This window comes from Astatotilapia calliptera, chromosome 5, assembly GCF_900246225.1.
Source record: "Astatotilapia calliptera chromosome 5, fAstCal1.2, whole genome shotgun sequence".
Lineage (NCBI taxonomy): Eukaryota > Metazoa > Chordata > Actinopteri > Cichliformes > Cichlidae > Astatotilapia > Astatotilapia calliptera.
This window is the reverse complement of record NC_039306.1, coordinates 7,103,046-7,122,492: the sequence shown is the minus strand read 5'-3', so window position 1 is coordinate 7,122,492 and position 19,447 is coordinate 7,103,046. Positions and strand designations below refer to the sequence as shown.

Genomic DNA, 19,447 nt, shown 5'->3' with positions numbered 1-19,447 from the left:
CCCTGAGGGACCGGAAGGCCTAGTATAATTCCTGAATACCAGCCCAGCCCCATGGGGATCCATGACCTGTATCTCTGGCCCTCTGCTCTCTGCCTCCACTGCCTCAGTAGATTGAGTCTGTACTGTTCTCCAAATCAGACCAAAATAACACATTAGCCCTGCAACTACAGTATGTTTAGTTCTCACATCCTGGCAGCAGTCGTTTATTTTAGCAAACTACGTCGGATAAATTATCATAGTGACCTAATAAAAATAATCCGGTCCCCATTGCTCCATTTACTATCTCCAAAAGTCGCATATATTTTTAGTGTGGAGAAATTATGGCAAACTTTGCAACACAAAAAGTGTCCTGTGAATGGTCCTCCCTGGGTTCAGCTGTTAGATTTAAAGAGAGGAGTGCTGAGAGACTTGGCACCTCACAGATCCTCATGGTGCTCTGTTGAGGACTCATCCCACAGGACTAAAAAATAAATTCAGAATGATGAAACTAACTGAAACATTGTGAGATGCTGACAGTGACAAGTGCAATGGAAAGAAATCACATGCACAACAGAGACATGTCACTGGGAGGTAAAAGAAAAGCACCATCCCCATTCAACTGCCTGGAGATTGTCTATGTTGCTCTTTTCAGTCAGAAACAGGTGACACATAGGAATATCTCACCTCATTTCATCTTTTGGTGAGAAAAACAGTGAAAAACATAAAGACCCTATTATAACTTTAAAAAAAAAATTAAATAAAAAAATCATCTATATCTTTACAAATAAAAAGTAGCTTGCTTCGTCTTAAACCAAACCACTAATGTACTAATAAGAAGAGGTTGTCGGGGTGCTGACAAAAAAACAAAAATGAAACCAATAAATATACTGATTTAGTTTTATTGTCTCATCCCTGGTAAACACTACAATAAATCATAAATACCACTTTAAAGTTAATATTTATTCAACATTCTTACCACATAAAAGATCAAAACTACATAAGAGCTTTTAAAAAGTGCGCCAGTCTCGTTCAGTCTGTGTTATGTTGGTCACTGAATACAAAATCTCATGTCTAACAGACTGCAGAGGAGCTGTTGTGCCACAGAACGAAGCCAAGTGACTGAGTCTGTGATGATGTGCCATTATTTGTGTGTATAGGAGGATGCTCTACCTCTCCCTGCAGTTGTTTCCTCTCCTCCCCCTGTTTTTCCTGTGTTAGTGTCACCGAGGTCTGCCCTGCAGCTTGCCTACATGTGAGGGAGAATTTGTCACTTTCTATCAATCGGTCCTAATTCCCCACCTCCCCTATGTGCAGACAGTTACATAACAGCATAAGGATTTCTGGGCTAAGGAACGTTTACACCCCCTCTCACTGTTCTTTTCTCTCTGCATCTTTCTTCTTCTTCACATACACACCAAAGCATTCACACACACACACACACACACACACACACACACACACACACACACACACACACACACACACACACACACACACACACCTTCTCCTCACTTGCTGTTATGCTTAACAAGCCTCTTTCATCATACACACGACACAGACCGTTGTGTAATTCCCTGGCATCCTGATCTCTCTCATTGGAGGCTTTTCTACACCATCAGTCAAACTAAAGGGAACACGCATAGATGCTGGCAGTCTTGATTAAAAGAAAACACACAACTGCCCCCTGCTGACTTAGTCAAGAAAAGCACATCTGGGTTACTGCAGAGAAATTAATTGCATAAGCTCAACAATTCTCGATCAGATTTACTGTTAAATGTTCTATACAAGCATGAAAAAGCACCTAGAACTCGAAACCCTTAAACAGCTAAACATCAACAACACAATAATATTTCTTTTCTTTTTTTTTTTTTTCAAGACATACATTCAGCAGCACATATTATGAGCTCATCTTTAAACCAGTTAATAGGCTGCCCTCTCCTGTTTGGTCCATGGCACCACAATTCTCTCTTTAACCATACAGTGCGCCACCCATGAGGAAAGTCTTTGTAATTATTTGATTCAATTTACAGAGCTGTATTGAAAATTAGATAGGATCAGGGCATTACATAGGTCATGCTGCATAAGGTGTATTGATCTTCAGTATATTAATCCTTCCTGCTCTGACACACAAAGAAATAATAGAATGAGTGATGTTGCAAAAGCTATGGCACTTAATGCCAAGCTAGATTAGAAATCAATGGCTCCTCTGAGGGAGAACATTTCTACCATGTAATAGCATTAAAGTACGAGGACAGATGAGCAAAGAGACAGAGAAAGTTAAAGTGAAAGGGTAAAGATTTTCCATGAAAACTTGGACATGGTAGATCTTCAAAATTCTACATACTTCTTTTTAATACATTTGTGCAGGAAACCCGGAGATAAGGATCATACATGGTTTACAACTAAAACCCCTTACAAATGACTGATTTTTTTTTAAACCTCCTCTCAAATTTAGACAAAACATGAATCAAGAATTATGTCCTTTATTTAAACCACAGACTGTATATTAAGGTAGAAGTAGCTTGGTCTTATGTTACACTGACTAAGCGCAGTTTGAAGACCAAAGTTCCAGCTCAGCGTTGGTAGCATTTCCTGTTTGGAACAAGAAGTTTCAATAGTACGAGTGCAGGGTGTTGCCTTTCAAGCAAACTCTAGTTTACTGGAGACACTGACAGGTTTATGCTACATAAGGAATGTATCACAATGAAGTAAAGTCCTTAATAATGCAGACAGAATGAGAGAGATGATAGAGATGATACAGAGATGATACAAAAATGTATGGTTTGGTATGTGCCTCTTTTTTGAGGTTAACATTTGGTGCATTAGCAATACATCTGCTGAAAAAGGTCAAGTAATGCTATATATTTGTTTGTCACTTATAATTCTTAAGGAACTTTAACACAGTTGGTGGTGAGTAAAGTGAAGAAGTGACGTAAAAGTGATAACCAAGTCCAAGAATTCAAAGACAAATGGGTAAACAAAGAGCCAAAAGACACAAGAAGAAGGGACAACAAGGGAAATCAGGAACAGAAACTCAAACTAACATCAAAATCTAAATGCAAAACACTAGAATTACATTAAACAGAAAGTTATTAGTATTCAGGACCCAAAACCACCACAGAAGACAAATTATTAAGGTTAGGGTTTCAAATATAAAATGACTTGTTACTAGAGGTATAAAAGGGATACGTCCATGATGGCTGTGCACTCTTATCATTTAAAACTATCACCTCAAAATTGTACAGATGGCAAACATCAACTTTTTCTTTCTTACATCGCCTTGTTCCCAAGTTAGCATTCTCAAGTGATTCTAATTGAACTTCTAATTGTACTTTTTATGTACTTTTCTTTTTAATTATATATGTTTATTTATCATCATCATCATCATCATCATCATCATCATCATCATCATTATTATTATTATATGCAGAAAATTTGACATCTAAGCATGAGGTCAAGGTCACTTAGATCCAAGCTCAACTAACATTTTTAGTAGATGCAGTCACAAGATTTTCTGAAAATGTAACATCTGATCTTGACCTTGGGGTTGACGTTACTGAGATTTAAACTCATCTGAGATTGTTAGTAGAAACACATATGATACTGGTTTGAAACGCCCACGTTGCTGTGTTCTCAAGTTATCACTTTCACAAACTCGGATGTCTACATTGTCTGCCCATGATGACAATCCGCCATTAGCCTTTTGTGGCTGAGAGGTAAAAAGAAATATCAGCTTTACAACTGCAAACTCAAACCATCTTCCTTGAATAAACTTTACTGGAACTGTCACCAAACCAGCGGTTTGGGCCAAATCTGTTAACTCCGGATACTTTTCCAACTTGTCTCCGTGAGCAATTTTAAACTACCTTTACTCGCATTTGCTTTGTTACACTAAGCCACTAGTACATTGACCTGCGGCAGGCTGGACATGCTAAAGATTGCAAAAATTAGGCACCATCACACGATCAATATAACATGGGTAGCTGTGGAGCCATGGTTAGGAGAGTTTGAAAAACCTTCTAGTTGGCCCATGGTAAAATATGCTACTACTACTACTACTACTACTACTATCATAATAATAATACAACTGCTTTGATTCATATGAAACAATGTGATTTTTATTCATCACACAGCCTGTAATTATAGACATCTTTGAGTATATCGTTTTTCACCCATGACTCATTCTCCATGTCCACATAAAAAAAACAGGGTTAAATAAAATATTATATATTATCCCAGTATTACTGGGGATTGTTCTTGATCCAATGCAATGGAAACTGAAAACCAACTGTTGTATGGGTAGACTGATTTGACACTGAAATAATTTTTAACACACACTTTATATTCTTATTATTATATCTTTAAATTTCAGTGAAAACAAAAGTTCTCTGATGCTGAAAGAAAATCTCACATCCTACCTCTTTTTGTGGAAACAGAAAGCTATGGTAACAAATGTGTTGGTAGAAATACTCAAGTACCACGTTTTTCCTGTCAGCTGTTCTTCCTTTTCAAGATAAGCTGTGATTACACAAGTATTTCTGAGCCTTAATAAATATTCCATAAAATCCTCATCAGGTGGCCACATTGTCCTTTTCCCAGAAGTGACTGAAGCAGGCATCCCACTATATTAATCCTAGAATAGCAGTCATCTACAAAAGGCCTTTGTGACTGAATATCGGTGCTCACCATCAGCCTGTTCCTTTATATCAAAGAGGCTGCCTATTAATATTTACACAAGAGCCATTACAGCACAGAGGTAGACATGCCTGAATCAACACACAAACAATCCTCAGTCTGGTCAGCCAACAGTACATTATAATGGAGGAACAATTGCTGGCAACCACTGTTAGGTACAGAGTCCAGTAAAATTTAAGTGAATATTAATATTAGTAGTACTGTGCACAAGTCTTGAGTCATCCCTTAAATTTTCTAGGAAACTGGGAAACTGATGCAGCGATTTATGGACCTGAAAAATCATTGTGGAAACAGATAATAAGGCAAAAAGAGAGTATGTACGATTCTAAGATGCTTGAAAGTAATTTGGTATGACCACTATTATTTTTCATCACAGCCTGAATTCTCTCCCAGCTAAGGATTTTAAAAGCCCTCTTTGTTGATAACACACCATTTCAATCATTTAGAGTTTCTCTGGCTCTGAAGAGGCCAATCCATGACTAATTCCGTTCCACTGTGTGTTTTGTTGTCCAGGTATGTTTTACTTCACTGACAATGTATTTCTCATGCTGAAAAATGAAGCACTTGTAAATCAGATGCTTTGAAGAAGGTCCTAAATGCTGGATCATAATCGGAAGGTGCTGTTCTGCGTTCATACTTCTATTAATTTTGAGTAGAGACCCAACAACACAAGCTGAGGTCTAGGAGTGTGAGGTGCACTCACTAGGACTGCACTCTTCTGGACAGGGACCCTTGATGTGTGCCTGGAATCTAGTGGAGCCACTTATCCAGGTTCATGGTTACAGCTCCTAATGCTCCCATTATCACTGCGACCACTTTGGACTTTAACTTTCACATCTGGTCCAGTGTTTTCTTGGCCCCCTGGTACATCTCTATTCTCTGATATTCCTCTTTTCCTTGGGTGGGATTGCCTCATCTATCACAACTGCAGTCTTCTCTTCTTTGTCAACCAAAACTATCTCTGTCTGGAACTCAAAGTCCCACGGAACCTTAGCCTTGTTGTTCTCAACCACCTTTTGTTGAATCTCCCACAGGGACTGGAAGACTTCTGGTTCATACAGATGTTCCTGTACACTATCCCAGCCACTTGGTTTGCTTCCAAGTGTAAGCTGTCGCAGCTTGCATCTTACATCTTACATCCTGTTACTATGTGCTGGACATTCCAGGGCACCTTTGCATAGTCAACAGTCTAAATTCTATCAGCTGTGGTAGATTGTGTAGTGTAGATAGTGTAGTGGTTTACACTATGTAGCCACTAAGCAGCATATTAACCAACGCATCAAAATAATTTAATTACTGTAGAAGAACATTACAACATTATTGAAGAATATCATGGAAAAGTTCAGAATTAATTCTGGAGAATGGTTGTATGTTGGTCTATGCAGAGACAAGGCACAGCTTTGCAGGCCATTGTCTAGATGTGCTTTTATTGTCACTGAGCAGTGCAAAGAAAATGTGGAACAACTCATCTGTGTGCTAATCTAGCTTGTGGTGTTTTTGGTCTTGGCACTTGTTAAAAAAATAAATTAATACATACAAAGAGGGGAACAGAAACCAAGGTTTAACAAAATGAAACTGTCCACTGAAACCACTATCTGAGCTTTTCATGTTTTTTTTGTATTTTTTTAGCTTTCCCCCCTTTGACCTACCTTTTAACCAATAAGCATTAGAACAAAACATCGCAACATTCCCAATAGCCTAGGTAAGTTGGGTTTTTAATGACTCCACACCCCACGCCACAACATATAGACAACTATTTGCAAAGCTCTGCATATGACAAACACACAACAATGCTAGGCACTTGACCTGTTGTTTTGTGGTATCTTTTTTTTAAAAACTTGAGTTTGGTAATCTGGCCTTCACAACCTAGATTTTTCTTGAGCCAGACAAAATGAATAAGAGATGGATCTGACTGCATTGTAATGACTTGTCAATCACAATGTTGCAACGCCCCAAATCATACTATACCACTAAATTAACTGCATGCTTTATTAAATAAGATTACAATTTCTTTATAGTTTGACTTCTTTTCAAAACCAAAAGACTTGGCCTGTGCTGGCCTTGGCATTGTTATCAATAACAAATATAGAATACTGCCAGCCATGCGCTTTGTCATCAGTGTCTGGGTAATAATGCCATGTAAATACATATAATACATACTTTTCCAGACATTACACGATGACGGTGCAGTTCAGCGGTGGGATTTACCAATAAATAGCCTTTAACCTGCAAGATCCCTAGTGGTTTGTGCAGTGATGGGCTATCAAATCAGGGAGAAGAAAAATACCACCGTTTGTGCCATGGGGTTATTGGGTTTTGTTCTGTGAATTTGTCTGCGGTGCTCACAGTGCTCTTATACTGTGTCACTGCTTCTGGACAGCATTTGCCTGGAGGGAAACAGAACACCGCAATACAGATTAAATCTCAGCCAAATCAGCCTCATGAACCAAAACACCGAGGACAAATTGAGTTACGGTTATAAACGTCATATGTCTGTGTTTCTGCTACATTAGTTAATACATTAATAAAACGTGATGATGAGCACATAAACACACAAACAGTTTCGACTGAAAACCTCAGTGGTGAAGGGTGAGGAGTGCATGAGTGAGTGATTGTGGTTTATAAAGAGACGATCCAGAATAACTACGGGCACTCATAGTATCTCTCTCTACATATATACAGACATATAAATGCACACACAGTCATATATAGAATGCCATAACCAGGTATGTATAGTACAAAGGAGCTTCTGTGCGGAGTATGTCCTGGAAGTCCCGAGGTCAAAATGGAAATCACACCCGAGGGGGAAGGGAATTTTTTTAATGTTGTTTAATCAAGGCAGTTACGTTGATTTTGCAGAAGGATTTATGCTTTAACTGTGATCTCAAGGCTCCTGTATTCAATATTTTCAGATTAAATATGAATCAAATGATTGTGCAAGGTGTAAGAACGCCATAGATAATGAGCACTCACTGTGCTTACTGTCTTTCAGCCACTTGTTTTGGATTTACGGTCCACAGCTTCACTCTCATAAATCTCATCAACCCTGTTTCCAACCACAAGCAGCTGCTTTATAAGCAAAACAAGCTTTGATTACCCTTCTGTACACTACCTGACGTCAGACCAAATAACAGGAACAGAGCATTTCAAACAGTACAAGTGAAGCAGTAGTCAATACAAGAGAAAGTTGCCAGTGTCTTTCGACACAGATAAGTTTGAAACATTGAAGGGATTAACTGAGTAACAAGAAGCCACAACAACAAGGCAAGTCAAACCTCCACTACGCAGTGCTATCAGAAGACAAGTAATAAAATTTAAAAAAAAATGCTCATATTGTGACTTATTATTAAAATGACAACTGTTAATTTTTGCAGATCATTTCTGCAAATCTAAGCCAATCACAACAGGGATTTCCAAATCCACCAGGACTGCCATACCCCACCTTATTAAGTGAATGTTTGATCAAATTTATAGAAAAGTGACATGTGATATTTACAGTTATTGTATTAGTTATCTTCTATTTAATGTTTGACCAGTTTAATAGGCTAACTGAAGATATCTATCTTGTATTAGTTATCTTCAGTGAGCCAGTGTTTGGCCAGTTTAATTATGAAAGCAACTTTAAATCATTTGATCTAATTTACATTTAAATTACAGATGCATTGATTGACCAACCAGTGACCAGGGTGGTGGTCCCCATCTTTAAGAAGGGGGACCGGAGGGTGTGTTCCAACTACAGGGGGAATCACACTCCTCAGCCTCCCTGGGAAAGTCTATGCCAGGGTGCTGGAAAGGAGAGTTCGTCCGTTAGTCGAACCTCGGATACGGGAGGAACAATGCGGTTTTCGTCCTGGTCGCGGAACACTGGACCAGCTCTTTATCCTCTCCAGGATACTTGAGGGTGCATGGGAGTTTGCCCAACCAGTCTACATGTGTTTTGTGGACTTGGAGAAGGCATTCGACTGTGTCCCTCGGGGTGTCCTGTGGGAGGTGTTGCGGGAATATGGGGTGTCTGGCCCATTGCTACGGGCCATTCGATCCCTATACAACCGTTGCAAGAGCTTGGTTCGCATTGCCGGCAATAAGTCGGACTCGTTCCCGGTGGGTGATGGGCTCTGCCAGGGCTGCCCTTTGTCTCCGGTTCTGTTCATAATTTTTATGGACAGGATTTCTAGGCGCAGCCAAGTGGCGGAGGGCTTTCGCTTTGGTGGCCTCAGATTCTCATCTCTGATTTTTGCAGATGATGTGGTTCTGTTGGCTTCATCGGGTGGGGGCCTCCAGCTCGCACTGGAACGGTTCGCAGCCGAGTGTGAAGCAGCAGGAATGAGGATCAGCACCTCCAAATCTGAGGCCATGGTTCTCAGCCGGAAAAGGGTGGAGTGCCCACTCCGGGTCGGGGATGAGTTCCTGCCCCAAGTGGAGGAGTTCAAGTATCTCGGGGTCTTGTTCGCGAGTGATGGGAGAAGGGAGCCGGAGATCGACAGACGGATTGGGGCTGCAGCTGCAGTAATGCGGACGCTGCACCGGTCCGTCGTGGTGAAGAGGGAGCTGAGTGTAAAAGCGAAGCTCTCAGTTTACCGGTCGATCTACGTCCCTACCCTCATCTATGGCCACGAGCTGTGGGTAGTGACCGAAAGAACGAGATCGCGGATACAAGCGGCAGAAATGAGCTTCCTCCGAAGGGTGGCTGGCCTCTCCCTTAGAGATAGGGTGAGAAGTTCGGCCATCCGGGAGGGGCTCAGAGTAGAGCAGCTGCTGCTCCACATCGAAAGGAGCCAGCTGAGGTGGTTCGGGCATCTGACAAGGATGCCCCCTGGGCGCCTCCTGGGTGAGGTGTTCCAGGCATGTCCCACCGGGAGGAGGCCCCGGGGCAGACCCAGGACACGCTGGAGAGATTATATCTCTCGGCTGGCCTGGGAACGCCTTGGTATTCCCCCGGATAAGCTGGAGGAGGTGGCTGGGGAGAGGGAGGTCTGGGCCTCTTTGCTTAGGCTGCTGCCCCCGCGACCCGGCCCCGGATAAAGCGGATGAAGATGGATGGATGGATGGATGGATGACCAGAATCAGGTAATTTCCAGTGTCACTGGCCCTAACCAGTAGCCTACTGGTGTGACAAATTAGAAGCTGGTCCAAGACACAGCAGCGCAGGCAAACAATGTGCATACACTCACAAGCTAAACTTGTCATAGTCCTGGGTCACTGATAGAGTATTTTCAGTTTTGGTTCTTGTTAGTTGGTTCCTGAATATTTATTTTCTAGTGCCTTTAGAGCTTGTTATTTATAGTTTTTGATTTTTGGTTTACTTCTGTTTGTTTCCCTTCATGTCCAGTGTGTCTCTGTCTGATCTCTGTGTCCTCATATTTGTTTACCTCCAGTCTCTCCAGTCATGTCCCAGTTTATGTATGGTCTCTCTGTTTCCGTGGCAGCCTGTGTTCCCTGTCTTGTACGTAGTACGTCCGAAGTCCGGTCCCTGTGTTAGTCCCTTCCTGTTCCTGTAATCTTCTGTGTTTCTTGCCTTTGTCTCTCATGTCTCCATGTCTATTTAGTCCCACTCCCAGTCTCACATTCACATGTCCTAGTCTGAGTCTCAGTGTGTGCTACTTCTTGTTTTATTTTGATTGGCCCCTGTACTTCACTCTCTGCACTAAATTACAAGCGTAATGATTTTCTCATCTTATCTGCAACAGTGCTGCAGTTTATGGTTAGATTTTTTTATGTATAACCATTTTATCTTTATCATCATCAACATATGATAAATTCTGTGTGGTGGAAGAATCATATGATGCATGAAACGCCTCTTTTTAGGTGAATATACATAGAGCCTTAGCAAGCAGTGATAATCACCGTTGTGATACCGGTTATTTCCATTGGAGGTTTTAGGTCATGTCATGCCAGCTAGTGCAAAAAAAAAGTCTACCTGTGTTACACTATGATCTGATGACCATCTGATCACATTTACCTTCAAACAGCTGAACATGGACGTTGTAAAGAAGCTAACAAAGACTAAAGTTCAAGTTAGCACAGCTCAGAGCCAGCAGATTGTTTGCCTGCTGTGTTGATCATGCTCTCATAGTGTGTCATTACTTCTGGACTGCATTTGCTTAGAGAGAAACAGAACACCATGACACACATTAAACCCCTGCCAAGTCAGCCTTATGCACCACAACACTAAAGACATGAGACTGGCTTATAATTTGGTCCTTTGCTGGGAAGAGTCAAAAGATCAAAGCAGTTATGATTAAAAACTGAAAAAAGAAAATGGGTGACGTCCTGTTATCTGCTGAATTTATAATCATATTGGAAAATGATTCAAGCACCTTACATTTTCTTTCTAGCATATAAATATATTGAACCTGCTTTTTGTTTGGTAAAATAAATCAAGTCATTTTCAGTCAAGTATTTGTACCTCTTTCCAGCAGCAGAGCACTTTTTTTTGGATGTTTCAGTGAGAGAAGATCCTGTAACTTGTTGCAGCTTGGGAAAAATGTCAAAAAGTTCACTGATTTCTTTTATTATAAAAATAATATTTTGCATTGAAGGAAAGTTGACTTTGCAGTCAGGTATATTGGAATAGGATAATAAAATTGCTTTTAATTTGTATGATTTGTAATTTAAATGCTAATTATGTCTACTATCACGCATTACAGGTAGCTCAAGAAGCCATTTTTTTCTGAACTGCAAGCAATACTGCAGATTATATTATGTGCAAGTGTGATTTCAAAAATCTTATCAATAAATGTGGGCTTTCTGCTTGGCCAGACTCTGAACTTCAAGGTCGCTTTGCTTTACCATCTACTGTGACAACCCCAGCATATCTTGAACCTATCTGCAGCCCATTCCACTGAACCAAACAGCTTTAACGAAGATATATCTCTTCACAGGGCGGCAAGGTCAAGGATAGAGAGGGCACTTGGCAGCCAGATGCAAACTGTCCTTCCTTCTGCGGCCAAACTGACTGGCTGAGACGACCGAGCTCAAATCTCCCTCTGGATCAACAGAAACAGGACCATGAGTGCAGGCCAAGGGGGAAGAATTCAGATACTGCTTTGGTCACCAGTTAAAAATAACAGTAAGTCCAAAGAAGTTGTAGTAGATGGTAGAATTATAACATAGCAAGAGAATGCCAACAAAGGCATAATTACATTGACAGATTCAAACCTGCAGGCCTATGCAAAACCCATTTAATTATTTTTTGCATTTCCCTTGAAATAATTATATGTACTCCCTCTGTTTCAGCTAAACTATCCCTTACACTCACGGACAAACTGTCATGATCTTCCAGCGCCAGCAAATATGATACAAACTCACATGGTCAATATGGGATGCACAATAGTGTCAACAGTTAGCCTATTCATCAATAAGATACAAAGAAAGAAAGAAATCAGCACAAATTGTCATATAAAAAAAAAAAATCAATTTAGGCATTTTTCAAGGTAACATGAAAACTGAATGAAATATTGTCAAAATAATTCACAAAGAAAACAGATTAATGGATAATAAATGAAGCCCTTCTAAGAATTTATGGTCAAGTTACATCTGAAGTAGAAAAAATTCCCAGTCATGGTATATAAGTAAAACAAAATAATTTTTTTTTAAACTATTTTAGTTATTTAGAGGAAACTTTTCAAAGTTGTTCCAGACAGAGTATGACCTTAGGGGCTGCACCAAGCCAAACAAAGATAAATATTATTTTGAACTGTGTAACATAATAGTACTTTAATAGAGTCCTAAAATAAAATTATGGAGGCAGAAAGAAAGAAATTGAAACTCTACTAAAGGGAGTGTTCTCCCATTAAAATTATATTTAAAACACTAAGCTGGCCTGGTTTTCTCTACGAGATCACTTCAAAGCTTCAGAATGCTCAATGTAAAGATACTGAGCCCTTTAATTTTAAGCAAGGTCCCAAAAAACATGCAAACATCTGCCCAAGAAAGCATTGCTCCAGAGAGTACAATGCTAAGAGGTCACACAATGGACCTTAAAACCTTAAAAACCAACAATGACAAAAATATCACAAAGAGAGATCTCAACATGCCAGGATCAGAGCATCTCATGGGTAGATGGTATATCTATACATCTATATATCATGAGAGAGACCACAAACCTACCCCTGTGGTACACCATGCTTAATAGATGCAAATAAAGACATACCGTAGCTGTTTATTTGCTCAATTTGTCAGATATTGGGAAAACTATGTGAAGACTGTATGTACTGGATATCCACCACCACAATAGCTGTAGACTTTCCAGTAGCAGGGTTTATTTGAAGCTGACTTGTACTGGTATTCATCCACAATGAGTGCGGTTGGAGTACTTACAAAATACGAACTAAGAAATATTGAGAATGGGCTCAGCAGTAAAAAAATAATTTTAGTAGGGGGGCAAAAGTTCTGTAACATGGCTTGAATTCCCAACACAAAAATCACCAGTCTCATGTTGTGGGTCCATTTTGTGTGTGTCAGTAGCTACCTAAATTGGTTAGCTGTTGTGTGTATGCGTGTCTCTGATGTTCCAATAGTTTAGTTTCAATTCAAATTAACATCTCAAAAAGCCAAAGTTAGACCAACAAATAGCATTCCACGAGGTAAAATGACTGTTTTTGTGAAGAAAGTCAGGTGACTTTGATGATGGCAAATTCCTATTGTGTTTTCACCAAATAGATGAACTTGAATCAGCTGTAATGCTGAATGTATACCTTGTACAGTGTGTAGACAAAAGGACAGCAAAGGTGGAGTGTCACGTGTATAAGATTGAAGTGAGAGAGAAAAGTACTGGCACAGCTTAATGAAAGAAATACTTTATGTAATGCAGATATTAAAATGTATTGTTTAAAAGGGGTACCATCTCATCCTAGTCCTATGAAACAGACACTGTGATCCAACCACCCATGGTCTCTTTTGACAATAATTTCTTCTCATTTTGCTTCTCTTTTGCACTGCTGTAAAAGAGCAGTGGAGGTTGAGAAATTAAAGATGGTATTTAGTATGTTAATTAGACATGTGCAGGAGGTGGTTAGTATCAGGTTAAAATGTACTACTCTTGTAGATTCAATAATGTTGAAAGAAAATTCACATCAAAACTGAAGTGGATATACGTCAGAATAGTGTAATCAGAATCAAAATCTCATTTGTTGCCAACTACTTACACAAACAAGGAGTCTTAGTACCATACAATACAATAACACAAAAAAAGAAAATATAAAATACTTACAGAGAAGGGGGACGTGTGAAATCTAAGTGTGAACATCATGTGCAAAGCACTCAACTGCAATGAGTCCAACGTGCAATGTTTTTATAGCGTAGGTGAGTAAGTACGTGTGCTAACGTAGCACATTCATTATAAGGAGTCAGGGTTGAAGTACTAGGCTTTGTTAAGTAGTCGAACTGCTGACAGAAAGAAACTGCTCTTGCAATGTGAGGCATTGGCCCTGATGACCCACAGGCTGCTACCAGTATATCACCAGGGTGAGAGGTGTCAGCAGTAGAGCAGGGCGATATGACCAAAAATATTTATCATGATATACATTTGAAAATTTGCGATAACGGTATAACTGACGATATAATTGACACTAGACAAAATACTTTATAACTCCACAACTTTATTAGTACAAAAAAAACCCCATCAATGTATTTTCACTTAAACAAGCAGATGTTTTTATGTGCATTAAAGTAATATAAAAATTTTACCGTGCAAATGCAAATTCCTTGCTGACAGTTTAACCAAAAAGCATTTCCAGTGGAAATTGGCCAACATATCCTCAGCATAACCATGTATAATATCCACAAAACTTAAAGAGGTTATACACACACAATACGGTAATATTATGTTGAAGCACAGTACGTATCACTCCGCGAGGCTCCTGCCTACAATAGCCGTAATGCTCTGACAATCCATCAAGCGGTGCGGGTTTGTAGCTTAGCAAAGTCGTACTAAAACATCAGTAAACACTGTGTCAGTAAACACAACCAGAATTCGTACATAAGGCACACGGGATTATAAGGGGCACTGTTGATTTTCAAACAAATCAAAGGATTGATTTTAAGTGTGCCGTATTTTCCAAAAAACACGGTAATAACAACGGCCCGCTAGCATGCTCTAGCAAAAATAGTGCTTTGTTGTGTATCTGATGGATGAAAGTTAAACCAGTTCCACACCACTGAAGTTGCAGCATTTTTACAAACCAATTCTGGTTCATCCGTTTCATTCAACGATCCGCGTTTGCCCTTCTCATTCTCCGTCAGCACCATGCTTTTTCCGCCATGTGCGTATGAAAACAAAGGCACTGCACATGCGCATTTTACCCATAGTCTATCGCGATATTTCATTTTCTTATTGTTGCCCAACATTATACCGGTATTACCATGAATGGTATGATATGGCCCAGCCCTAGTCAGCAGCAATCTTTCTTGCTGTTTTGACTCTGAGAGTTAATAGAAATGAAGATTTTTGGGAACAAAGAACATGCTACAACCCAAACTGTGGCCTGAAAATTAAGGCACAAACTGAACCATGGCTTTAGAGAATCGTTACAAACACTAGTTTAAAAATATATTAATACAGCTTAAATGTTAATATATTGTAGAGCCCAGCCCTACTCACAGGTTCAGCAATGTTACAACAGTTGTTTTCCGAGGGGTACAAACATGAACAGATTGATTTCATAACGGTACCTGATAAGACAGAAAACATTTTACTGTGAGACCATTTCTAAGCCAACTCTAGCGAAAATGTACTGCATCACCATGGCAACCAGCAAAATGGATGCAGAGATACCAGTATGAGCAAGGTGTATCATTAGGGAGAGTCCTTAAATAAAGTGATCCTTGTCTCTAAAGGAAGTAGACTGTGAGATACATTCCTACTGACCAGTCTGTCTGTCAAGTGAAATGACTGTCACATACTGGGGCACACACACAGGAGTAAGTGGCCAGTTCTGAGCCACTTGTAGCAATAATGGGAAAAACTGGACTGGTAGTGAAAATCATTTATTCCCAATTAAGGAGGCAGCTGGTTTCACTGTATAAACATGTGAATGCTACTGAACCTTAGCACACCAGAAGTGATATAAAGACAAAAATGTCCAGGATCAAAGCTAATATATGAACTAAAAAAGGTAGTTACTCAGGTAGTGATATAGTTAACCAACAAGTGCCAGAACTGAGAGTACAGATATAAATTAAAAAAAAAACACCCTGAATTATAATGTACTATGACAAAAAATATTTAATAATTAACTCTTTATTCTAAATGGTGTTTCCACACTGCTGCTTGCAGCTCTGCAAAAAGAATCAGGCTGAATACCAAACTAAGGCTACAGTTCTTTGAATAAAGTGGAAGCTAATCTAGAGCTCCAATAAAGCCATTTAAAGGGAGTCTGGGGAGCCTGGCCAATTAACATGAAATGTCATTAATGCAGCAGCCTTACAGAGTATGAAATGTATTGATCCATTTGCAGATAAATCTCCATTTGCACTTGAATGGACATGAATCACTGTACTTTTTGTCATTCTAATCATAGTTAATGGTAAAGGCCTCCATTCCTGGACAAATGGGGATTTCCATTTGTTCCGCATTGCTGTGTTTGATTCACGCAAGGACTGAGGGGACGTTGATTCTTTCATATGGGCAAACTGGTGACAGAAAACCACTTTGGCACAGATTGATGAAACTGAAAAAAAAAACTATTCTAGAAAGTGAAAATAGTAAAAGAGAAGGTTTAATGCTCCTTATTAATTATAATGTCCTGGGTTTTACCAGCTAAATTATCCCTAACCTTGGGAACAACTCAATAAAAAAGGAAAGAACAATTATTAGTTCTCCATTGAATTTAAGCCTTACCACAGAAACTGTATATTACTTGACATTGATACTCCCTTCAAGACAGGGTGCAATTAGTCTTTTCTGCTCACATACTGTAAAGCCTAACAAATAAAAAAATATATAGATCTAGAGATAAATACTATAAAATGCACCAGCACATACCCTACATCCTGAACTGAGAAGGTACTAGATTACTTGTAGTGCAGTTAAATGCTGTGGGAGGGGAAGGAAAATGCCTGAGACATACAAAATTTAACAGGCCATATGATAATTAAGTCCCCAAATGCTTTGTTTTCTGTCTCACACTGCATGCATCTTCCAATATTTTTGAACAATGCATGCACCTGTAACATCACAATTGCTGAAGAAAAAGGACAACTGCAGGATTTGCTGTACGCGCCTCTGTTACTGACCAGACGGTGCCCCGAGGGTTATTAGGAATTCAAGTCACACAGAGACAATGTGGTGTCACCGAGCAGCAGTCAAGCATTAGGGTTGCTAGCATATAGCGCACAGCTAACAAACAGGGTGAAGAAGCCGGCTGGAGGATCTCCTTACCTTTCAGCACCAGCACCGTTTCAGTACCAGCTGCAGCCTGTCCCTCCGCGCTGCTGCTGCTGGTGGTCGGGGGCTCGTCTCCCTCAAACAGCTGGTTCACCTCCCCCTGCATGTCGGAGGGGCGCCGGTCGCCGTCGCTCTTGGAGACGGTGAACCTCTGGCTCATGGTTGTCGCCGGTGAGACAACAGTCGGGTCTTCTTGTCACGGTGCGGGGTGACGCGGACGGATAAAGACGGTCAAAATGCCCTCACCTGTCTGATTATAGTAGTCCACAGTTACAGTCTATGGAGTTTACCTCCTACTACTCAGTGCTGGACGAGCAGCCGCTCTTTGTTGGTCCATTAGATGTGTAATACCGAGTGGACCATCTCATCAACCGGTGTCTGCCGCTGCTGCGCACCTGGGTCCTAAAGCCGAATATTTATTTTAATAAAAACAGCAAACGTAAACACACATAGTAATGCACGAAACATGATGATTATGATTTTTTTAATGAGCTGGTATTTTTTATTTCTCCTCATTTTATTATAATTTTTCCTATATCTAACACTAAGATCAACGCAGCTCTTTGTGGCTCTAAATTGGCCGTTGCTGGGCAACCAAAAATCAGTCTCTGACCCAGCTGTGGTAATGTGCTGTAAAGTTGAGGGGATCTTTCCTCAATAATCGTCATACCGCATTAATAAAAAGGAAATTAGAAAAGATACATCAAAAATACATTTCCAGCACTACTAGGATTTTTTTAAAGAGGATCATTTGCACCTGTTTGGTATAAAAGAACTTAATGAGAGAGAGATATTTTGAGCAATGTATGATAAAGCCATTAGTCTTGCTGTTATTGAAAACACATGATAAAGAAGGCAAAATTTTGACTTCTCGCTTTATTTTGCACCAGGACGCATCATCCCAAACACACCGGCAATGCTGTAAAAGCATTGACAAGATCTGCAAAACTGAACTATTAGTCTTCCCACAGACCAGACCTGGAGGATGATCTTGACACAGAATGGAACAAAAGAAAATAAACATAAAAATTCAGTTCTGACACGAAAGTAAAATTCACGTCAGATCTACTTTAGTTTCAGAAAACCAAGAAAGCAAGGAACAAGACAAACAGTCATCCCATTCATTTTCCTCTTATGGTCTACGGCCATACGCTGATTTCTCCTTAACGGATCTCAAAGCTCTGCCCTCAAATTGGGTCATATTTAAGTATTTTTATCATTTGATCTTTAATTTGTATTTTTCCCCAAATGTATTATTTTATGTTGTAATCTAATGTATTATTCGCCATACATTCGTTCTGCTTTGTTAATCTATTGCGTTGTTGTAAAGTGTTGGTGGATACCATAAAACTGGTTTGTATCGTGCCACCATTTGGCAATGAAAGGTTAAGGTAAGTAAGCAGGACGTGGACTGTTTTGTGACCGTCACAGTTTATAATTGTTTTAGATGTAATATCAGGAAATTGTAAACGTGTCTCCAACTGGAGATGTTTTTTTAGTTTGGAACACCCTCCCCCAAAATTTTTACATCCTCTTCCTTTTTTTTTCTTTTTTCTCTTTTGCTACCAAATGGCATACGAGTTGTCTTCGAAAAGCCTGAGTCATAAACTTTACGTCTTGCAGAAGCGACAAAGAAGGAGAACAGGCAAGTGTCATTACCCATCCTTAAAACACTGGAAGTCCCAGGCTTTTCTAACCCTCTGTCAGCCAAGTGGAAGCTAAATTGGCTAGTCTTTTAGCATCAATTCATATGTAAATTAGGTCGTTACCTGAGAAGTGGGGGAGTGGGGATGTGTGAATGATTGCTGATTTCTAACTGCCATCTGCCTCTTTGTTTGTGTGTGGGGGTGGGGAGCTGCTAAAAGCTGTGAACTTCCTTTTGTGTTGAGGTGGATGCAATTGTCATCTTGTTCAACGCCTTGAACGGTTACTAGGGTTCCATCACTACATGACTGCTGGTCAGCAAACCTGGGAAACCCACAGATCATTCGAACTATGCTGCGAAACCGCTTCCAAGACATCATGCAACACCTACGCTTTGATGACAGGTCCCCCCGCAGTGATCAAGCAAAGACTGATAAGTTCGCTGCAATTTCCAGTGTGTGGGGATCATTTGTCACCAACTGTATCACGTGCTACAACCCTGGTCTACATATCACCATTGATGAACAGCTTTTCCCATCAAAGACTCGGTGCTGTTTCCTGCAGTATATTGCAAGTAAACCAGACAAGTTTGGGATCAAGTTTTGGGTGGCTTGCGACCTAAAATCCAAGTACATTTGCAATGTCTTCCCATATCTTGGCAAGGACCCCAATCGTCCCAGTGGGGAGAGACTGTCTGAAAATGTAGTGATGAGGCTGATGGAACCATTCCTAGACAAGGGCAGA

The 19,447-nt window shown here is 40.0% G+C and overlaps 1 protein-coding gene across 3 annotated transcripts in view; it reads right to left on the bottom strand.

Annotated features, from left to right (window-relative positions):
• The window catches only part of slc12a5a (solute carrier family 12 member 5a), a 213,254-nt gene extending 195,801 nt beyond the window's left edge, over positions 1-17,453 (bottom strand). For all 3 annotated transcript variants that reach the window (XM_026166925.1, XM_026166926.1, XM_026166927.1), the window contains exon 1: positions 17,054-17,453. In XM_026166925.1, coding sequence (XP_026022710.1) covers positions 17,054-17,219 — 166 coding nt within the window. In that variant the 5' untranslated portion in view covers positions 17,220-17,453. The remainder of the gene's footprint in view (positions 1-17,053) is intronic.
• Between the last annotated feature and the right edge of the window lie 1,994 nt (positions 17,454-19,447).